This window comes from Euprymna scolopes, chromosome 39 (genome assembly GCF_053919585.1).
Source record: "Euprymna scolopes isolate OS-2025 chromosome 39, ASM5391958v1, whole genome shotgun sequence".
Taxonomy (NCBI): Eukaryota; Metazoa; Mollusca; class Cephalopoda; order Sepiida; family Sepiolidae; genus Euprymna; species Euprymna scolopes.
Window position 1 is genome coordinate 71,513,891 of NC_136520.1, and position 25,296 is coordinate 71,539,186.

General features: G+C 32.3%; 1 protein-coding gene and 1 pseudogene across 1 annotated transcript in view; both read right to left on the minus strand.

Annotated features, from left to right (window-relative positions):
- Window positions 1–25,296, minus strand: part of LOC145263856 (peroxisomal carnitine O-octanoyltransferase-like) — a 65,419-nt gene that overhangs the window by 29,440 nt on the left and 10,683 nt on the right. Inside the window, exons 3-7 of the mRNA XM_080120931.1 lie at window positions 24,285–24,409; window positions 19,927–20,108; window positions 6,337–6,464; window positions 4,745–4,950; window positions 4,116–4,229 (exon numbers count right to left, since the gene is read on the minus strand). Coding sequence (XP_079977057.1) covers window positions 4,116–4,229; window positions 4,745–4,950; window positions 6,337–6,464; window positions 19,927–20,108; window positions 24,285–24,409 — 755 coding nt within the window. The remainder of the gene's footprint in view (window positions 1–4,115; window positions 4,230–4,744; window positions 4,951–6,336; window positions 6,465–19,926; window positions 20,109–24,284; window positions 24,410–25,296) is intronic.
- LOC145264023 (U2 spliceosomal RNA) lies at window positions 9,881–10,014 on the minus strand (annotated as a pseudogene).

Sequence of the window (25,296 nt, forward strand, 5' to 3'; positions counted from 1 at the left end):
AAAAAAATTTCCTCTGAATTAAAAATAAAAATAATAATTCAGCTTAGAAGAATATTTCAAAATGAAAACAAATATATTACAGAAAATATTTAATAACGGGCTCCGTTTTAAACAATTTTTCAATTAAACTATCACAGTTATTTCCCCTTTGGTTTTCTTGTTTGAAAATTAAATGATTTCAGATTTCAGATAAAATAAGTTAAATCAAATATAAATTGAAATTTAAATAAACTAAAAAATTTAAAAAATTTTAATTAGTACAGTTAAAACGAAGCTATTATGTCAAATAAGTAATATAATCGAGCTAATTATTTGAATAGATTTAATTTAATGTGATATGCTAATGACCTTAACTCCATCAATGTAGATATGGGTGAAGAATGCTATATATAGAAATTACGTATGAAATATAATATCTCCATTGACAGAAGTATCCTATCATGGGCTATAATATTTCTTGACAAGGAGAGTTGTACAGAGATAAGTTGCGTTGGATGTCAATTTCTAGAAGCCATTTCTGTAAAATGGACGTTAAGCCAAAGATTTTAATGATGATGACAGTAGTCGATATCTATTGTTATAAAAAACTCTTCAAACATTTTCGCACCAAATTCTACATGATTCTGTCAACATTAAAAAAGAAATGAGATTTTTGTATCACTCTTGCACAGGTACAGATAAAATGAACACTTACAAAATTATACAACACAAAAAATAATTTTCTATACCATGGATAGATTTTTGATACAGAATTTAAGAAAGTTAAAAATAAAAAAAGGTTAAGGACAGGTGTTGCATGGAGAGGAATAATATGATGGACGTGTAATGTGAATCTTAAAGACAGACTTAGATCTGATGACTTCAGAGGAAGATTAAATTGGTGAGTATAGAGAAATGTGTGCAGAACAGGAGACTTTGATGGTATGGTCACATTGAAAAAAAAAAAAAACGGATGAAGTTCTTTGGTTAGAAGCTGTAGAACAGTTGAGGTAGCAGGTAAAAAAACATTGGAGATAGTGATAAGGATGAATTTGAAAGAAAGAGGGATAAATAAACACTTGGTCAGAGATAGATTAGTTTGACTACGCTCTATAATAGACAAAGAAAATATCGAATGCTATGGTTGAAACTTTAGAAAATCATCTTTAGTTTATAGTGGAATGGAAATGACAATGGATATTAACATTTGATGCTACTGAGACTAAACTTCTTTCCTTTAACAACTACAAGAAACCTTTTCAACCACTGACTGTCATGACTAATAATACTCCACCAGAGAACTCTTCATTAAAACTCCTTTGCTTAATATTCACATCCCCATCCATCATCCAGTACGGCCGCAGCCGAAACTGAACTCACTGTATGAGTTTGTAGAGTAATTCAAATCTTGTCAGTAGCTGAATAGTTGATGCTTCGCCAGGGCTATCAAGGTTATTTTTTTTTTGTGACACCATCACTAGATGGGGTGCCTAACACAGCTTAAGAGAATCCCATCTATTCTCGAGAAAAGGATAGACCGCACCAGTTTCCCAACCTGGTATTTTACCTCACGGTACATACAGCGCCTTGCCTTCCCAAATAGTCATCCATCTGGTACTGGCCATGATCAATGTTGCTTAACTTCAGTGATCTGGCAAGAACCGGTGTGTCAACGTGATTGTACCGTATTCACAGGTAACATGTTAGAAAATTACTCACACCTGAGAGTATCCTACATCTCTACAAAGTCACATTTCACCCATGCATGGAGTATTGTTGCCACATCTGGGCCGATGTATCTACCAAGTCTCTCACTCTTAGACAGTGTCCCAAAAAGAGCCTCAAGCCTAACAGGTCCCGCACTGTCAACATGGCTCCAATCCCTGCCCCATCACTGCAATGTTGCATCACTGTGTTTGTTTTACAATACATTAATGAAATGCGTTCTGACAAACTCATAGTACTTGCGCCATCTTGGCATAAATACCACCGACAAACAAAATTCCACCCCTTCACTGCTGAGGTCTCTAGATGCCTGAAAGCCTTTACTCTAATAGTTTCTTTCCTCAAGCTGCTAGATTTTTTAATTCCCTCCCTATTTCCTGTTTTCCTCACAGTACCAACATGCAGAAATTTAAATGTAATGTGAACAGACATCTTGCTGCTCAACTCCCTATGTAGTGCCCTTGTAGACATGGTTCCAATTAGTAGCACCTTAAGTCCAAGTGGCAATATGCTTTGCTCGGAGTGAAAAAGTGTAAAAAAAAAATAAATAAAAAATAAAACTTCTAAAAGCTGTTCAATACATATCTGCATGTAAAATGAATCATAACTTTTGGAAAGTCTCAAGTGGCTTACAACCACAGCATGGAACATCATATTAAAGATGACATTAATATCATTTCAAAGAGCGAGCCTATTTGTTAGATGGTTTGTTCTCTTAACTAAATCTATATAATTATAAAACTCAAATGACCTTGTAACAATGTATGTAACCCACTTTCCGGTTTACGACATCTGATTGCGCATAAGCATTAACCCATAACAACGTAAACAAATAAACACAAATCACTTCTTCTGCAGATTTTGACCTGCGCATTGAAAAACATGGGAAGAGTGGGGTTTAAAGTAACTTAAACGTAATACAGAAATGAATGTGTAAAAAAAAAAAAAAAAAAAAAAAAGCAGATATATCAAAATTTGTATTTAACTATAATAAATATTATGGTATCTGTTCAGTACACATTTACCTATGAGTTTGGCCAACCACTTATAATTCAGTAACTGTAAAGTTTTTTTTAAAAAATAATCAATTATAATAAACAGAACGACTCATAGAAATCTATCTATATTCTTTTTTCATTTTAATATACTTTCATAGAAATGTTTCTGTTATGTCAAAAAAACTATTTTCTTTACGTCACAAATATCACGCTCATACATGAATTCCATAGCTAATATAACATACTGACCCAACGGGTCACAGGTAGTCTAATATTTCTCTCATTGCAAGCCTGCTGTTCATAGTATGCATCTATGTACCTTGTTAAACATGCAGCATTGCACATGTTTATAGACGACATAATTGTATTTCATCCACGAGAGATTCATCAAGAGGTGTGAACATATCAATATGTGTGTGTGTGCACGCATCTGTGCTTTTGTTTATGGGAACACAGTATTTAACAGTGTCTTTTACTCTATAACATGCCTCATTTACTATCTTTATGGGTGTCATAGACAAACTATTAATAAATGAAATGTTTTTTTTGCTTCCCATGGATCTTTAATTGTCTATTACTTTCCGACATGAACGATTTTGTCAACCAATACACAGTAATTCTTAACAGCCACACATGTGTCAAGAATGAATTTAATTTCTCTACACATACACTGCAAGATTTGTGAAATAGAACTTATCTAACTGATCGCCTCGTTTCTGTTTTGCTGGAATATATATAGATACTAATTGACTCACACAGTTAAACCATTCAAGATTAATCAGCTGTTAATCCATGGATATAAAAATTGACTAAACGTTAGTGCCCACCATCTGAAATAAACATAACTTTCCAAAGTCTCAAGTGGCTTAGAACAACTGCATTAAAACTTTGTATCCAAAAAGACATAATTATTTTAAAAAGCCAAACTGATTTCCTGGGGTGTGGCTTCTCTTAGCTAAATATTTCTCCCTTGCCAATCCTGCTATACATTGTATGCCTCTATGCATCACACTAAACATGCAGAATTATGCATGTTTACAAAACGGAATAATTGTATTTTACCAATTAAGTTACCTGCAGTTTGAAAAAAATAAAAAATAAAAAAAGATACATTAGCAACTCAGCAAAAGTAAGATAAAAGCAATTGTTCTTTCTTTTGCGTTTAATTGACTGAAATGAGATTCCCACTGAATTTTCCACCCAGATTTTAAAACTCAGTCCATTTCTCTTAGCTAAATATTTCTGCCATAGTAGGCCTGTCATCTATAGCATGCACCTATGCACCAACTAAACATGCAGCTTTGCACATGTTTACAAGATGAGTGCATGTGTGAAGAAAAAAAAATATGATGAACTAAAAATAAAATGAACAATGCAAAGAACAGAGGAAAGCATTAAAGAATAAAAACTCACATCCGTTTCGTCTTGAGGGTAGCCTTCGTCCAAAGTGAGCACCATGATGCTTTCTTGAATCAATTTCAAATTTCGGTAATTTTGGGGGTGAATACTTTGCAACTCGTTGTGCAACTAAAACAGTGAAAAAAAATCAAAAAAGTTTTTAAAAATTTACAATGAGAATAATAAAAATAAAAATGTATTTCTAAATAAGTTAAAAATACAAAAAAATATACATATGTTAGCAGGCACGAGGCTCTACCTATAAATTATTTTTTTGCTCAACTTCCTAATTTAAATAATAAGTAAAGAGAAATATGCAAAATACAAAAGAAAACAATAGTAATCAGTATACATGTCGAAATTGTGAAGTTTCTTTTTAATTGACCCCAGCAAACACTTGATGATGTCTGACCCCAGACCTTAGCAAACACTTGGGGACGTCCGACCCCAGACCCCACCAAACACTTGACAATGCCTGATCCAGATCCCAGCAAACACTTGATAATGTCTGACCCCAGACCTTAGCAAACACTTGGGGACGTCCGACCCCAGACCCCACCAAACACTTGATGATGCTTGAATTCATCTTCTTCATTTTTGTTCATAACACGATGTAATCCATTTCTTTTCGTAGAAAAACTCACCTCTGCCCAAGTTTTTCTATTGTGTGCCGTAAGAATTCCAACAGAGGGTCCAACTGGTTCCTGATCACACGTGTCGCGGATGTATTGTAACTGTTTTTGTAATTCAGGAGGGGTCAATAACTCTTTATGGTCATCAGTGACAGTCAAGATAAAGACGTGACCAGAACACAACACCATCACATGCTGTGGAATGTCACCTTCAGATTCTGAAAGAGAAAAGAAAAGTTTTTAAAAATTTATAAAAAAATGTTTAAATATAGATAAAGAGAAATAGACACATTATTTTGGGTGAAAATAATTTTTCTTCATTAGTTGTTTTGTTTTACAGCATATCAACCCTTTTCTAATACTGAATCCAGTTATTTTGGTAAAATGGTTTTATATTTCAACTTATTCATATAATCAAACTATTATTCAAGTAAATTTGTGCAATCATAAACTCATCTGCTCACTTAACAACAATCGCTCCGTGTGTGTGAATTTCTTCTATTTCAACTTCTCCTCTGGCCAAGGGGGTGCACACTAGTTCACAATCCAAGAGAAATACAGCAAACACAAACTGACACATTCTGTATATATCAATTGTACTTTGGGTGTGTGTGGAAGACCATCGACCTTCTAAACGCTAATGTTGCATCTTAATTTTCTGTTGAGGCCATGTTCATCAGCTGTTTTCATATCATCTTGATCTGCTCAGAGCCACAACCTGCCTTCTACTGTGCCATACATGAAACTCCTCAACAATCACAAACCAAAAACTGTTGTAAACTGTTGCAAAACTCATTTCCATTCCTAAAACTGTCAGTAAACTCTAAATATATTGGTCCTGGATATGACCTTAAACTATATCCGATGGTGAGGCCCCAGCTTGCAGGCTTTGGGGAGTGTGGAGCCACCTCTTAATTGCCATTGCTCCCAGGTCCATTCTGATCTGGAGTGGTAGTACCTGTTAGGGTCCCAACTATGGGTTAAATAGAAACTGACTTGAAAAAAATAACAAATATATTCTATTAAAAACTTTTTCTTCAAAAATCACTGGATTCGGCATTAAATGACCCAAAAAGGGTTGATATGCTGTAAAACAAAATAAAAAAAGCAACCAAATCGAAATATCTTGACATTTATAATAATGGCACAAATTCTCTGAACTTACTTTGAGCCATTACCGATGTTGACAGTGAACAACAAAACGGATTGAAAACCTGGCTGTGTCAGGTTCAACTCCAGTTTGTTCCAAAGAAACATTTTCATCTAACGCGCACCTGACATTGTGTCTAACCTCTTAGGGAGGAGGTAAATAAAACACAATGAATAAGTGCAATCACAGCAGCTCCGGCTCCTCCCTGTGCTCCGATGGTATTGTAACAAGAGCAAATTTACCTGCCTTTTTGGATCATTTGGACCATTGATCTCATCTTGGTTGTTTAAATCTAGGTCCAATAACATCCAGTGTGAATGTACCTGAAAGCGGTCAGAGGTTACATCGGTCGAAACGTTGTGGAAAAAACAACCGAGATGAGAACAATAGTCCAAACAATCCGAATAATAATTATTAAGCCTCATCTCAAAAATATACAAACATCAAAATTTACCTGTTTTAAAGGAATGTAGCAACTGGTCCCTTTTTGGTCCTGGAACTCGGCATGTGCTAAAAATGAGTCGATATTGGTTCATACATAAAGCGTTGCCCTGACGATTTTTGTCTGGGCGCATCTCTTCTCTAAATAAAAAAATAAATTTTTTATAAATTAAAAAAATTTTTAAAGAATTAAAAAAATTTTTCATCAAAAAAAAAAAAAAAATTAATTTTAAAAATTTTAATTAAGAAAGCAGGTTTATATTACTATACACATAGATTCAAAAAAGTTGTCAAAAAAAAAAAAAAAAAAAAAAATATATAACAAATGTTATCAAAGGCAAGATAAGTTACTTTTCTACCTAACTGGATATGTTTTTAGTGTTTTTATTTAATGTTGAAATGTTTATTCAGCTCGAAAAACATACAAGGTTTATCAATGTATTGGAAAATTAAAAATGGCGCCGGACTCTCTGTTGAGCATGGTAAGTTTGGGAAAATGAGTTAAAAATAAAAAACTATACAAAATACTGTTAAAAACCCACCGAATATATGTCAGCTTATGCTACGGTAACATATATTGAGTGAGTTTCTAACAGTATTTTGTATAGTTTTTTTTAGTTTTAACTCATTTTCCTAAACTTACTGTGTTCAACAGAGAGTCTGGCACCATTTTTAGTTTTCCAATACATCGGTAAGCACTGTATGTTTTTTGAGTTGAATAAACATGTTACATTAAATAAAAACACTAAAAATTTATCGAGTTAGGTAAAAAAGTAACTTATCTTGCCTTTGATAACATTTGTTATATATTTGTTTTTTGACAACTTTTTCGAATCTGTGTATAGTAAAACAAACCCATTGCGAGTGAAACAGTTGCAATTGTGAGTGATTTTTCAAAGTGGCGACTAGAAATAATGAACCGCTTATCTTTTGGCAATTGTATTTCTTTCACTGACAATCTTCCAAAACTCACTACTGAGTGAAAAATATCTTTTCAACTTTTTTTTTTAAATAAAACGAACAAAATTAAATTATTTAAAACAATAACACTTTTTTTTGTTTTAACGAAGGCTATTTAAAAAAAAAACATCAGAAGAAATTAAAATGTTTATACCTTCAAGTATCAACATAAAATTTGTTGCATATTTAGAATTAAACATTAAAAAAAATATGAAAGAAACAAACTTTATTATGTACATAATCGTCACAGAATGAAGATGTCATATTCCAAAAATCACATGGGTTTGGTTAGTAACTTTTCTATTTGGCTGGTAAACGAAAATATTTAGTTGTCAAAGGTAAACTAAAAATAGATTTGTCCGTAGAGCCCTGAGTAATACAAACCCCCAAAAACATCTTTTATATATATATATATATATATATATATATATATATAAAAGCGAAAATGTGTGTATGTATGTATGTATGTATGTTTGTGTGCCTGCTAAAAACTTTCGACAGACACGACGAAAATTCACAAACTCGGTATCATATCGAAGCCCCATCCTTCGCTCGAAAAATTGGCCAAAAACGTTCATTTTTTCACCCCGAAATCAACAATTTTCGACAGGAGGGGGTCAACAAAAACGGTCTTCTCGTGACGACGAGCGGTTCTACGCATCCACCAGATGACATCATGACCTGATTTACTTTAAATAGTTGAAAAACTGAAAAATTTCATGTACGTCGCGTTAGGTCAGTCGATTAGCGCGTTGGGTTCGAATCGTGGTGTGAGACGTCTATTTTTTTTTCGATTTTTTAAATTTAAATATTGAACTAGTGTTATTTAAGCCATTTTTCAAGTAACATTCGTTTTTCTGTGTTTTTTTTTACTTCGCTTATCCACACCCAAAAACACCCGGGTACCCACTGATTTTTTAAATTATAATATCAAAACAGGCTGATTTAAGCCATTTTTCATGTGTTCGTTTTCTGTTTTCATCGTTCGTTTGCCTTACGTTAGTTTTTTTTGTGTTTTTTTTCCCCACTTAAGTGTTAACGTTGTTTTCTTTTTTTACTTCGCTTATAACAAACAAACCTGGTCATTGACATCGTCGTCGTAATGCTCGACGACTTCTGGGTGCGCACCTGTCAATTTGGTTCTTACTTAAATAAATTCAAACATCTTTCACTAACTCATTCTGGCTGGCCGATTTTATTTTCAAACTTTGCCTCAGGACTTCGGGTTCGATCCCCCCCCCCCCCGGTTTCTGTTTTATTTAACACCACACACACCTACAAACACCCGGGCAACGCCGGGTACCCCCGCTAGTATATAAATAAAATAGTAAATGTGTGTGCGTGTTTGAAAACATTTAATCCATAAACTCTTAAACTACTGGTCACATAACACTGAAATTAACAGGAAATAGTAATCATACACCAAGAATATAATGAATAAAATCTTTATGCAAAATGTTCATTCCAACTTGGCAATATATTTTTACTTCTTTTTAGCGCATGCCCAAATTGAATTAATTTTTAAAAAAGCAGCTTTTTCCAAAGGAGGAAATGTCATCTATATATATAAAAGGCAAAAATCGGTGTGTATGTATGTATGTATGTATGTATGTATGTATGTTTGTTTGTAACGCTAAAACTTTTGAAAGACGGAACCAGAGTTGACAAATTTGGTATCATATTGCACCTTGATCACCCGGATGACAAATATCGAAATTTCACGTCAAACGGACCAGTAGAAAGGGGTCAACTGATCGTTTTTCTCCTAGGGGGGCCCCCCAAAAAACCTGTCATTTTAACGTTATTCAATACGTGTCACGTGACGTGACGTCAGCTCAAACTTTTGACAGACACAACCAAAGTTGACAAATTATGTATCATATTGAACCTTGATCACCCGCATGACAAATATCGAAATTCCACACCAAACGGACCATTAAAAGGGGGTGAACTGATCATTTCTCTCCTAGGGGGGCCCCCAAAAAAACCTGTCATTTTAATGTTAATATTACATAATCCAAAAACGCTTAGTCATGTCACGTGACGTGACGTCAACATCCAGTAATGGCGAACAAATGTAAACAAACACTTTGTTTTACCGATACTTTTGTAATTTCTCTTCTGCTTTGTTCTAGAGATTATTAAACTCCATGACAATGTCTCCAACGTATTTAACTGGTTAAAAATAGTATTTATACAAGAGTTTTAACGAAAAATATCAGGAAAAAATGTACAGGAATAAAAAAAAATTCAGCTTTCAAAATATTCGTCGATAAAAAAACCGATCTTTATATTTACGCTAGCCATTTTGTATATTACCACGTGACCTGCTATCTCTTAAACTGGAGGGGGGGGGATCCACTTGAATCCAACAAAACCAGTAATTTTTTTTTTCTATTATATATACATCATTTTCTATAAAATTAAGTGTAGACTTTATAATTAAAACAAAAAATGTTATTCATACTAAAAAAAAAAACGCTTAGTCATGTCACGTGACGTGACGTCAACATCCACTAATGGCGAACAATTGTACCTATTTACTATGCCTCCCCACGGGACAGAGTTAGACACCAGGGTCGTTTTTTAACGTGGAGAAAAGGTACAAAAATAAAAATTGTCTCAGTCGTGGAGGATTTCTCCTCCACCGAAAGAGAACAAGAAATAGAAGTGCAGCATCTGAAGAACAGATACTACACTTTGATCTTGACCAAAAGGCCAAGAATGCGAACAATTGTAAATAACAACTTTTTTCACAAAACCAACACCGTCTTTCTTTTTTTTTCTCTCTCTTTCTCTCTCTCACCCACTTACTCTTCCCTCTCTCTCACCCTCTTTCTCTTGACGTCACACCACTGTTAAACTGTGGGGGGGGGGGAACACATTCCCAGGCATTATCTCCTATAGATGCACATTTTATTAGAAATTCAGCTTTCAAAATATTAGACGATAATAAAAATATAAAACCAACACCCTCTTTCTCTTTTCTCTCTCTCTCACCAACTTACTCTTCTCTCTCTCTCACCCTCTTTCTCTTGACCTCCTACTACTGTTAAACTGTGTGTGTGTGTGTGGGGGGGGAAGAGGCAGCTTGAAAACCAACAAAAACAGTGCACAGTTTCCCAAGCATTTGGGGTGGGAAGGGGGGGAAGAAGCCGAGCGCACAGTTTCGTGTGAGAGAGAGAGAACAATTCTCAACCTATATACTCAACAAATTTTTTATCTACAGATTTGAAAGTTTGTATATAGGGTATTCAGACATATGGAAATATATCTAGCATAATCTATCTATTATATCTATAAAAGTGAAAATGTGTGTGTGTGTGAGGTAGCCAGAGAGAGAGAGAGAGAGAGAGAGAGAGAGAGACAACAATTCTCAACCTATATATTCAATACATTTTTTATCTACAGATTTGAAAATTTGTATATAGGGTATTCAGACATATGGAAATATATCTAGCATAATCTATCTATTATATCTATAAAAGTGAAAATGTGTGTGTGTGTGTGTGTGTGTGTGTGTGTGTGTGTGTGTGCGTAAGAGAGAGAGAGAACAATTCTCAACCTATATACTCAACGTATTTTTATCTACGGATTTTAAACTTTGTATATAGGGTATTCAGACATATAGAAATATATCTAGCATAATCTATACATTATATCTATAAAAGTGAGAATGTGAGTGTGTGAGAGAGAGAGAACAATTCTCAACCTATATATTCAACAAATTTTTTACCTACAGATTTGAAAATTTGTATATTGGGTATTCAGACATATGGAAATATATCTAGCATAATCGATCTATTATATCTATAAAAGTCAGAATGTTTGCGTGTGGTTGTGTGTGTAAGGTTGCGAGAGAGAGAGAGAGAACAATTCTCAACCTATCTATTCAATAAATTTGTTATCTACAGATTTGACCATTTGTATATAGGGTATTCAGACATATGGAAATATATCCAGCATAATCTATCTATTATATCCATAAAAGTGAGAATGTGTGCGTGAGAGAGAGAGAGAGAGAGAGAGAGTAAGTACAATTCTCACCCTATATATTCAACAAATTTTTTATCTACCGATTAGAAAATTTGTATATAGGGTATTCAGACATATGGAAATATATCTAGCATAATCTATCTATTATATCTAGAAAAGTGAGAATGTGTGTGAAAGAGAGAGAGAGAAGAGAGAGAGAGAGAACAATTCTCAACCTATATATTCAACTAATTTTTATGTACAGATCTGAAAATTTGTATACAGGGTATTCAGACATATGGAAATATATCTAGCATAATCTATTATATCTATAAAAGGTAGAATGTGTGTGTGTGTGTGTGTGAGTGAGTGAGTGAGTGAGTGAGTGAGAGAGAGAGAGAACAATTCTCAACCTATATACTCAACAAATTTTGTATCTACAGATTTGATAATTTGTATATAGGGTATTCAGACATAAGGAAATATATCTAGCATAATCTATCTATTATATCTATAAAAGTGAGAATGTGTGTGAAAGAGAGAGAGAGAGAACAATTCTCAACCTATATATTCAACAAATTCTATCTTTACAGATTTGAAAATTTGTATATAGGGTATTCAGACATTTGGAAATATATCTAGCATAATCTATTATATCTATAAAAGTGAGAATGTGTGTGTGAGAGAGAGAGAAAGAACAATTCTCAACCTATATACTCAACAAATTTTTTATCTACAGATTTAAAAATTTGTATATAGGGTATTCAGACATATAGAAATATATCTAGCATAACCTATCTATTATATCTATAAAATGACCATGTGTGTGTGTGTGAGAGAGAGAGAGTCAGAGAGAGAGAGAGAACAATTTTCAGCTTGTGTGTGTGTGAGAAAGAGAGAGAGAGAAAGAGAGGAAGGAAAATTCTCACCCTATATATTCAACAAATTTTTTATCTACATATTAGAAAATTTGGATATAGGGTATTCAGACGTATGGAAATATATCTAGCATAATCTATCTATTATATCTATAAAAGTGAGAATGTGTGTGTGAGAGAGAGAGAAAGAGAGAGAGAGAGAGAACAATTCTCAACCTATATATTCAACTAATTTTTTATCTACAGATTTGAAAATGTGTATATTGGGTATTCAGACATATGTAAATATATCTGGCATAATCTATGTATTATATCTATAAAAGTGTGAATGTGAGTGATGGAAAGAGCAAAAAATTCTCAACCTATATAACCTATAAAAGTGAGAATATGTGTGAGAGAGAGAGAGAGAGAACAATTCTCAACCTATATATTCCACACATTTTTGGGCACAGATTTGGAAATTTGTATATAGGGTAGGCAGACATATAGAAATATATCTAGCATAATCTATCTATTATATCTATAAAAGTGAGAACTTGTGTGTGTGTGTGTGTGTGAGAGAGAGAGAGAACAATTCTTAACCTACATACTCAACAAATTTTTTACCTACAGTTTAGAAAATTTGTATATAGGGTATTCAGACATATGGACATATATCTAGCATAATCTATCTATTATAACTACAAAAGTTAGAATGTGTGTGTGAGAGAGAGAGAGAACAATTCTAAACCTATATATTCAACAAATTTTTTATCTACAGATTTGAAACTTTGTATATAGGGTATTCAGACATATGGAAATATATCTAGCATAATCTATCTATTTTATCTATAAAAGTGAGAATGCGTGTGTGTGAGATAGCGAGAGAGAGAGAGAGAGAAAAAGAGAGAGATAAAAATTCTCAACCTATACATTCAACAAATTTTTTATCCACAGATTTGAACATTTGTATATAGGGTGTTCAGACATATAGAAATATATCTAGCATAATCTATCTATTATATGTATAAAAGTGAGAATGTGTGTGTGTGTGAGAGAGAGGACAATTGTCAACCTATGTATACAACAAATTTTTTATCTACAGATTTCAAAATTTGTATATTGGGCATTCAGACATATTTTAATATATCTGGCATAATCTGTCTATTATATCTATAAAAGTGAGAATGTGTGTGATAGAGAGAGAGAGAACAATTCTCAACCTATATACTCAACAAATTTTTTATCTACAGATTTGAAAATTTGTATATAGGGTATTCAGACATATGGAAATATATCTAGCATAATCTATTATATCTATAAAAGTGAGAATGTGTGTGTGTGTGTGTGAGAGAGAGAGAGAGAGAGAACAATTCTCAACCCATATACTCAACAAATTCTTTATCTACAGATTTTAAAATTTGTATATAGAGTATTCATACAAATAGAAATATATCTAGGATAATCTTTCTATTATATCTATAAAAGTAGAATGTGTGTGTGTGAGCGAGAGAGAGAGAGAGAGAGAGAGAGAGAACAGTTCTCAACCTATACATTCAACAAATTTTTATATATAGGGTATTCAGAAATATCGAAATATATCTAGCATAATCTATTATATCTTTAAAAGTTAGAATGTGTGTGTGTGAGAGATAGAGAGAACAATTCTCAACCTATGCACTCTACAATTTTTTTATCTACAAATTAGAAAATTTGTATATAGGGTATTCACACATATGGAAATATATCTAGCATAATCTATCTATTATATCTATAAAAGTTAGAATGTGTGTGTGAGGTAGCCAGAGAGAGAGAGAGAGAGAGTAAGAACAATTTTCAACCTATATATTCAACAAATATTTGATCTACAGATTAGAAAATTTGTATATAGGGTATTCAGACATATGGAAATATATCTAGCATAATCTATCTATTATATCTCTAAAATTGAGAATGTGTGTGTGAGAGAGAGAGAGAGAACAATTTTCAACCTATATACTCAACAAATTTTTTTATCTACAGATTTGAAAATTTGTATATAGGGTATTCAGACATATGGAAATATATCTAGAGTAATCTATCTATTATATCTATAAAAGTGAGAATGCGTGTGTGTGTGAGAGAGAGCGACACAGAACAATTCTCAACCTATATATTCAACAAATTTTTTATGTACAGATCTGAAATATCACATTTGTATAGAAGTAGAAATCTTGATACCTACTCTGATACCTAATAAAAGAAAGGACACTCTTTAGGGCGGATTTTGATTATAACAAGTCACTAATTAGAAATTATAATAAACATTCTAATAATTTAAGAATTTTACCAAAATAAAATTGCATGGTAATCACCCAATTTCTGCCACAAAATTTTGATTGGCAGAACTCATAAACATAAAATATATATTTTCTAATTTCATCTTTTTTTTTTCTTTTTACATAATCTGGTTTGATGTTTTCCCAAATATTCAAATCACTATATTTTGCTGCTTAATATCAAATACAGCAACTGAGTTATTTTTATGCATCAAACAATTACATTTTCTCATTCATCCAAACTAATCACTGAACATCAATTTCATATTTTCTTCACTAAAATATTACTGTGCTTGATGTCATCAAGTGGAGCGGATCATTTTTTTTTCATTTGTTCACACATTTTTCCAATTTATATATATTTTAAAGATTCTTAGCCTATGTCATTGCATACCAATCTGTTTATTAAAAGTTAAGGTTCACTGTAAACACATATGTTACACCAAAATAAAAACGCTTCAGATAATGTCTTGATATTCAATTCAGTTTCTCACATGACATCTTATGAAGTTAGTAGAAATGTTACAGACTTTTGAATCTCAAACACTTTCAATACTGTGCACTGATATTTTCTTTTTTGCAATATAAGCACATTCATGATTTTTTTTACAAACGTTAAAAACTTTCACATTGTGTAGCAATATACTGAAACAATTATAAAAATATTTGTTTTTATTTTGAATGATGCAGGGCATCTGAAGAGAGATTTTTCTAACAAAATGAAAGTATAATTTTTAGCAATAGGTATCTAGGAAAAGGCCACTACATATGTTATAAGTTCCAAATTTCCACAACCTGGCAAATACTGGTACATGCTAGCAAATTTAGATTTGCAATTACAAAATATGATTCTAATTTTTTCCTTTGCTCTTTATTCTAACACTACACTAAGTTTACTGTGTTATTTCGCTACAGTTGATATTGTGTAGAACAATAAGAAAATCATAGTGAACAATGCATTCAACAAAATTTCACACACATTTCTAGATACCTATATCTAATAAGTTCAAAAGAAAGGACACACTTAGGGAGGTATTTTGGTGGTCAAGTCACTAAAAAGAGATTAGCTGGTTTCCCGGCATAGCCCAGGATATAATAAAGATTGACTGAAATACATGTTCTAGCTGGTTTCTAGGCGTTGCCAGGGATGTAATATAGACACATTATGTTGTATATTACCTGTTATCTTCTCCCTAAGGTAAAACAATTTCATATACATGCTGTAAATTACCTATGCTAGGGATAAAACATGAACAATATCAGTCCTAGGGTAGATAAAACAAATAATACATAGAGATGAAAGATTCCTCTCCCCTAAGAATCAAACATATGTTCAATATCTGCTTTTGTTTTTTCATTGTTTATACGGTCCCGAGCAACGCCGGGTAGCCCTGCTAGTCTATATATATAAAAGGCAAAATGTGTGTGCCCATTTCGTGTTCGTCTTCAAAAGGCTTTTCTCGCACACGGTTCCGAGGTCGTTACGATAGCTTACAACTGTTTATATGGGTCCTAAATAATAATATGTATGATTTGGGAAAGTGCGTCGCATCTAGATTTATTTACGTCGACTTTTACAAAATTTTTGCTATTTTGGCTTCTCACGTGTTGATTGGGCTTTTTTTTTTTAGTATAAATATGTGAAACTAAACTCAAATGATGTCTTCTCGGCATTGTGGCGGGAAAAACGTCCAGAAGCAATCAGCTTTGATCAATCTTGTATATCAGTCTGGACAATTGGGAGCTGCTTTCCCCTCCCCAACATCTGTTGGGGGAAGAAACAGTCAAATTTGGGTTTGCGTGACTTCTATTTGACCTTCTTAATTAGGTCAAATGGAAGCAGCAGAGTTAACTTTTATTGCGCACGCCTGTTTTTATAGTTAAATAAATAAATTCAAACCTATTTAAAGTTGTATGTCGCCGTGGCTCAATGGTTAACGTAGCACAGTTTTTTTTTTCCACACATTAATTTCCCACTCAAGGGTACGGGTTTGATCCTCATACACTCACCTACCAAAACATTTTTTTTTTTATTTAATCCCCCTCCCCGGAGTTTTGATTTACCTCAAGACACCCGGGCATCGCCGGGTACCCCCGCTAGTCTATGTATATAAAAGCGAAAATGTATGTATGTATGTATGTTTGTATGTACGTGTGTGTGTTTGTGTGTCCGCTAAAAACTTTCAACAGACAGAACAAAAATTCACAAACTTGGTATCATATTGAAGCTCCATCCTTTGCCCAAAAAATATCAAAAAATTGGCCAAAAACGTTAATTTTTTCATCCCGAAATCGACAATTTCCTATGGGGGGGGTCAACAAAAACCATCCTCTCATGACGACAACCGGTTCTACACATGCGTCAGATGACGTCCTGACCTGATTTATTTTAAATAGTATAAGAACTGACTAAATTTCATGTACGTCGTGTTAAGTCAGTTGGTTAGAGCATTGATTCATTATCTAAAGATTTTGGGCTCGAATTGTGGTGTGAGATATCTTCCTTTTTTTTTTTTCGATTTTTTAAATTTAAATATTGAACCAGTGTTATTTAAGGCATTTTTCACGTAACGTTCGTTTTTCTAGGTTTTTTTTTTTTTACTTTGCTTATTCTTAGGTTTTCATTAACACCCCCAACCGACCACACACAGCTAAAAACACCCGGGTACCCACCGATTTTTTAAATTTTAATATCGAAACAGGCTTATTTAAGCCATTTTTCACGCATTTCTTTTTTTTTTGGTTTTAACGTTCGTTTTTCTGTTTTCTTTTTTGATTTTTTCGATTTTTACATTTAACACTGTTCGTTTGCCTTATGTTAGTTTTTTTTTGTGTTTGTTTTTTTTTTTTGATGTTTTGATTACCCTCCACTCAGACAAAAGTTAATTACCAATTCATTTAATTCACTATCTTCTTTTTTATGTTTTTTTCCTCCTTCGTGGTATGGGTTCGAACCTGCCTGCCTACTACCACTTTCTTTTTTTTTTTGCTCAACACACCTCCAAACACCCGGACAACACTGGGTACCCAGGCTAGTAGAAATATAAAATTCACAAGTGTTCCCAGTATATTGCAGTCAGGGGAGATTTTTTTTTGCAAGTTGTTGATGTCCTCCTACATACAGCACCTGGTATTCCCAAATGATACTAACCAGGCCCAATGATGCTTAACTTCAGTGATCTAGTAAGAATCGGTGTTTTAACATGATTATGTGATATATAAATATTAGCTAGGCGCCCGGTGTTGCCTGATCGTAAAATATGATATTTTAATTTATGCAGATTTCATATTTATTATTATTATAGAGCCAATTTTTCATCTCTTTATTGTATACTAGCAGTTCAACCCGGCTTTGCTTGGGCCCTATGTACTGTTCATAACTTTATGTGCATATGTATATATATTAAAGTTTGGACTCATGTCTAGGTAACCTACATCTAAAATTTCAAGGTTTTAGACCAAAAATTAGCAGAGGAGTTTGGTAGAGTCTGCAAAGGTCAACTTTTTGAACTTTGACCTCTTGGCAGCTAAATTTTCACCCAAAAACTGGTTTAAAAGCTTGCTGCATGTCTAAATACCCTTTATGTAAAATTTCAAATGTTTAGACTCAAAATTGGCTTAATAATTTGTTAGAGACCGCAAAGGTAAAATCTTTTGAATTTTGACCACTTGGCAGCCAAATTTTCGGCCAAAAATCGATTAAAAAGCTTGTCCTATGTCTGAATACACTTTATGTAAAATTTCAAATGTTTAGGCCAAAAAATTTTTTTTAACTTTGACTCCAATTTTGACCCCTTAACATTTGTTTTGGGCTCAAATCAAATTAAAAGTTTGATCCATATCCAAGTAACCTACATCTAAAATTTCAAGTGTTTAGATCCAAAATTGGCGGAGGAGTTTGGTAGAGTTTTCAAAAGGTCAAATCGTTGAACTTTGATTCCTTAACAGCCAAATTTCTGGCCGAAAACCGATTAAAAAGATTTTCCCAAATATCAATGTCAAATCTCAAGTCTGTAGACTGAAAATTGACAAAGTAATTTAGTAGGGAAATGTATACACACAAATACACACACAGACAATTTCACTTATATATAGATTGTACCCAATATATAGTAGTGATTTCAAAAGTAAAATAAAAAGAATACGACTTGAGTGCCATCAGCTCGAATCGAAAGTAAAACAAATAGCTTTCCAGTCTTAGTCGTTACTGTTTGAGCTATTATCAGATGGATGAGAAATAGTTAAAAAATGAACCAACTTTAATGTATAAATATATACATATTTGTACATATGTACAAATAATATATTTAGTTGACTTATACCTGCCAAGTTTCATTTTTTTTTAAAATTTGACGCCTTAGCAGCTACTTTTACCAGCTAAAAACCCCAGAAAAGAACGGTTTACAAAAAATATAATTATTTGACCTGCATAGCGCCATTCTGTGATCTTGCTTCTTAAAAGAGATGCAGTTTGAAAAAAAAAAAAAAAAATGGACCTAAGCAGTGATGATTCAAGAGAGGTGTGGTTGAGGAATGCGCAACCCTTGCCTCATAATTTACATGCTCAACTACCCTTACAAGAGTGTCCATTGTCTTTTGAGAATGTACAGAGGCATCACATCTTTTATTAACCCTGCATTGGTCAGCTAGGTGTTCCAAACATTGTTAGTCCCATGCGGTGTTGAAACACTCCAATACAAAAATATTTATACTGTTATTATTTTGTCAAATATAGTTATCCTGTTGGTTTAGATTATATATGTAGCCCCTGTTGAACAGTTTGAATCACTTGTATTTTGTTGATATTAATTTAAAATAATTCAATAAAATAAATTATACAACTAAGAAAAAATTAAAATACTACATTAGCTAAACTTATAGTTACAAGACTGAAAGAGTAATAAATTGCAAATAAAATAATAATCCAATCGAAATTTATGATAAAAATACCGAAACACATGATTTTCATATTAAATATTACAGAGTAGCCTAATGATACATAATATGTGCTTATATCTATAAATATTCACTCGCTGGAAAAATACAAAAATATATAAATCATAAAATCATACTTATGTTAGTCAGCTGGGGTGACTGGACACCCCAGAAGGACAAAGCGACGTTTACCCTCATTGAGTCAGGAGAGTACTGGGCTGGAGGAAAAGAAATAAGTTGCCAACTAGGAATTATGAACACTTTAGTAAAATTGGGGTGACTATATACCTCATGGGACTTATGCAGGGATAAGCTCAAAAGCCACTCAAGGATAAAGGTTACTGAGATGAAATAATTGTCAGTTAAAAGATGAAGAATATAATGAGAGAATTTGAAAAAGATTTGTGATGAAGCAAGTTTGACTTATTAGTTGAATGAATGGTTTATAACTGGACTGTTGACTTTTGATGTGAAAATGATCATGTTGTAGTCTGCAGGGAAGTTTATATTCTGTTTGGTTGAAACCAACTGAAAAAGTTGATTATGAATAGAACTTACTTGTGGATCATTTTCCAACATTGTAGCGTGTAGTAAAGGCAGAGGGCAGCACGTTCCACTTGGGTGCCGTCTTTGGCCGGCCAGTAGTGCTTGTAATAAGGACCTGAACCTCCCGTGTTAATGAACGGTGCGATAGGACTTCGGATGTCAAGATAAGCAACATTTTGCCACCATTTTTCCAACTAGAAAAACAATTAGATTTAAATTCCAATTATAAAATAAATATTATATATATAAAACTCAGTGTCTGTATGTATATATGCGTGTGACGGTCGTGTGGTGTGTGTGGGATGGTTGTGTGCTATGTGTGGGTCGATTGCATGGTGTGTGGTATGTGTGGAAAGATTTGTGGTGCATGTGGAATGGTTGTGTGGTATGTGTCGGATCATTGCATGGTTGTGTGGTATGTATGGGATGGTTGCATGGTTGTGTAGTGCATGTGGGATAGTTGTGTGGTTGTGTAGTGTATGTGGGATGGTTGTGTGGTGTGTTCTCTATAGAAAAATGGTATGTGAAACTTACAAAATATTTTATGATTGAATCTTATGTAACTGTAATTAAGAAATCTAACATTTTGGGAGGTCAACAAATTACCAAAACGTGAAATGAAAATTATTTCTTTGTTTTTCTATAAATAAAGCTACAGCCAATTAAGGGAGGGGTGGTGTTTTTGCTAGTTTATTAGTGAAAGGACAGATGATTTCGATCCTATTATCGATTCTGTTTTAAATTTCTAATTCGAATACAATTAATATTTAGTTTGTTTTTGTATTTTTTAAACTTTTGGATTACTGTAGTTAAACATAAATATTTATTTCTTATTACTATCAGCAATGAAAAATGTTAAAAAAAAAAAAAAAACCTATTAAGGTAGACAAAAATGTTCACATTTCTGATATCGATAGTGCCAAAAGTTCCGAATTTTTTGATTTCTAATTGCTTGTTTAAATATTTAAATAATATATATATGCTAGCAGGCAGCCCAGCATCGTCTGGTCATAGAATATACATAAATATTAATAAATATTATATTTTAATTCATATACAAATTGAGACATGTTCACGTGAGCATTATGTTTTTTTTCTAAACGGTTCACTTCTTGTAAGTTGGAAAAAAAAAAATCCTCGAGCGAAGATCAAAACCAAAATCTAAAGACAGTGAGTCAAGAACGATAACCATTAGGCCAGCTTGATATGATCTTTAAAAAAGGTTTTCAAACCTACTTATTTTTAACATAAGGAATCTGTCATGAGAATGATTCACGCAGGCACATTTGTGAAACAGTTGACAAACAGATAAAAATCCAAGGACCCTCTCCCTAACCCTAAACCTAACCCCCCCCCACCCCCCAAGTAACAATTTTTCAATTTTGACCTCTTAGCAGCCCTTTTTTTCTGGATGAAAACCGATTAAAAAGTTTTCCATATGTCTGAATACCCTAAATACCAAATTTCAAGTCTGTAGATCAAAAATTTGTTGAGTATATAGGTTGAGAATTGTCCTCACACACACATGCATTCTATCTTTTATACATATATAAAGAGAATTATAGACAAAATATATATTGGTGTATATTGATTTATTTGTCGGTTCTATATGGGAAACATCAATAGAAATCGGAACGCTCTTTATGCCTTGGCATTTCAAACCCCAATACTTCTCATCAGAAGAGGAGGAAAGGGCTAGGTTACATATATGGAGAATGTAACATATGACATCTGGCTTAGAGTTAGATTAGGAAGGCAATGTTAAAATACATGAGATGGCAGGGAGATAATAAAAGGAAGGTCGTGAAGGGATACCTTAAAAATAATAATACAAAAAAAAAAAAAAAATTAAGAATAATATATATATATATAACATTGAAATACAAAAAATACAAAATATAAAAAAATTTATAATATAAAGAAATTATATACACACACATGATTATATATATATATATATATATATACACACGCACACAATACAAAATTTTGAATATAAAGAATTTTCGGCACTTGTAGACTATTAGAATAAAATATTTTGGGTTTTCAGATAAAAGAAAAAACAATGGTTTCTACTGATTTTTGTTGTCAATTCTAATAAATTACAATGTTAGCTTCCGAACTATGCAATCGAAATTACCTGACTATTACTGAATTATTAAAAAAAACAAAAAAAAAAACAACTTTAATCGTTTAATCATGTTAGCAGGTGAAAATTTGCGGCCATCTTGTTTTTATAAAATAAATCGAAATGGAAAATTACCTCTTTTGAACTCTGTGTCTTATGATCGTTCAAATTTTGTTTTCTATTTTCTATAATAAATAAATATCTACTCTTTTTCGTAAATTCAACATATACATAGATACCATTGTTTTCATGTGAAATTAGTTTTACAATTTCCGAAAATTCATTCTGATAGTGTAGAGGCACAAACTTTTCAATATTTCTTTAACCCCCTCCCCCTCATTTATAGATATATATTTTATTAATACTTTTAACAAAAATTTTTTATATATTAAAATTCAGTATGTTATTATACCATTAAAATTAAAGTCAAAATTAATTAACTCAATTAATTTCCATGATTATCAGTTTCCATAATCAAGCATGCGTATAATATTTTTTGCAAAAATCAAGACAATAAAATATAAAATAAAAACATCATATGATGTATTTCCTTATGTGTTACAACGTTTTAGAAACCATTTGGACAAATTTGTATATTATATCATTTAAAAATATTCCCAAACTAGCCACTCTTCAGACACCAAAATACATTTGTTATATATAAATGAATGTATTCATAATCCCTATTTTAAGGGAACATTCATATATATATATATATATATATATATATATTTTTTTTTTTTTTTAACATTCATATATATATATATATATATATTTTTTTTTTTTTAACATTCATATATATATATATATATATATATTTTTTTTTTTTTAACATTCATATATATATTTTTTTTTAACATTCATATATATATATATATATATATATATATTTTTTTAACATTCATATATATATATATATTTTTTTTTTTAACATTCATATATATATATATTTTTTAACATTCATATATATATTTTTTTTTTAACATTCATATATATATATCTATATATATATGACAAATGTATTTTGGTGTGTGAATAGTAGCTATTTTTAGAATATTTTTAAATAATATAATGTTTAAACTTGTTCGAATGGTTACGAAACAATTGTAACATATAGGGAAATACACCATATGATGTTCTTATTTTATATTTTGTTGTCTTGATTTTTGCAAAAATATTATATAACTTAATATCTGTATGCATGTATGTATGTATGTATGTATGTATGTAATGTTCATGCATTCCTTATAGGAAATTGTTTGTGGAACTCACAAAATTAATCTATTTCCTAACAGTATTTTCAATTTGATCATGGGAGAGGTCAATGGATCCCATGTTTACAGACTCCCTCTTCTCTCAAACCAGCATTTAATCACTATGACAACAGAATATTCTTATTGTTTTGACTCTCTAGTATATAGCCGACACAGTTAATCAACCGAGAACCACATCACTCTATATAAAAGCATATAAGATATGAACAGATACACACTCGAAATCATACAGAATTGATTATGATAAAATTCAGCACACACAGGAGAGTATGAAGGTCTAGGAGATAGTTTTTAAATTTTTTTCCTGAAATGGTGTCTACACCAATCTCCTAAAACAGCATCCAATAATGTCATATGATAACGCTTTTTTTCTGTTGCTAGAGAAAGCAAAAGGGAATGATAGATAGATAGGATGAGAGGGGAGGGGGGTATATAGGAGTCAGAGTGAGAGAAGAGAAGATAGAAAAGGTGGAGGATAAAGAGAGAGAGAGAGAGAAAGAGAGATATAAGGATAGAGATGGTATGAAAGAGGTTGCTGGATGAGACAAGAGCAGATGGGGTGGGGGGTACAGCTAGACTTTGAAATTTGCTTCCTGTTGCCTGCTTCCCTGACTGTACTGATATGCAGAAGTTTAAATGTAATGTAAACCAACATCTTAGGCATGGTCTCAATTAGTAGTCCTTGTGTCCCAGTGGTGATATGCCTGGTTTTGGTGTGTAAAAAAAAAAAAAAAAAAAAAAAAAAAAAAAATTTTCAGTTTTCAAAGTTTCTATGGTCTAACTTCAGGAATACTTTGTAGAATATGGAGAAATCAGGACCAAATAAGCCCACCTTACATTATCACCTGATGGTATGCCATCTTACGACCGACTTATGTTTTTGTTTATAAGTAAAATAATTTCTAAATATCAAAAGAATGGGTTTTTTTTTTAAATTTTTGATGGATAATCTGCAAATTTCAACTTACCCAATTCCGTTCTTTGGTTGCTTTTTCAGCCAATATTTTGTGTAGGTCTTTTCCGACTCCAGTTTCAAATTGTTGCACCAGAAATGACGTCTGCATGTATTCTTCATCTGTGACGTGCGGACGTACTATGGAAGACATTTTCATAGATTAAAATTTGATGGAGTTCAAATTTAAACAGACAATTTAATAAAGTTGCCAACACTTGCAATTCAGTCTGGCTTTGCTCGGGCCCTATGTACTGTTCATAACTTTATGTGCATATGTATATATATATATATATATATATATATTAAGTAATGTGATTGATAATTTAAAATTTCACTGTTACATTAAAATACACTCAGCTCTTTAGACTATTGTTCTAATCTCCTTTATATATATACTAGCATTTCAGCCCGGCGTTGCCCGGGTGTTTGGAGGTGTATGTTGAGCAAAAAAAAAAAATAGCAGTCAATTTTTTTTAACTTTGACCCCTATTATGACCCCTTAAAATTTATAGTTTCGGGCTCAAATCACTTTATTAAGTTAGATCCAGGTTCAAGGAACCTATATCTAAAATTTTAAGTGTCTAGACCCAAAATTGTCGGAGGAGTTTGGTAGAGTTCTTAAAGGTCAAATCGTTGAAATTTGACCCCTTAACAGCCAAATTTCTGGCTGACACCCGTCACATCGATTTTCCCAAATCTCAGTACCCGGTATTTCAAATTTCGAGTTTATAGACTAAAAATTGACAGAGTTATTGCGTAGGGAAATGTACACAGACACACAGACAGACAGACACGTTCACTTTTATAGATATAATAGATATGTATATTAAAAAGTTTGGACTCATGTCCAGGTAACCTACATCTAAAATTTCTAGTGTTTAGGCCAAAAATTGTCTGAATAGTTTGCTAGAGACAATAAAGGTCAAATTTTTCAAACTTTGACTCCATGGCAGCCAAATTTTCGTCCAAAAACCGATTAAAAAGCTTGCCCTATGTTTGAATACATTTTATGTAAAATTTCAAAT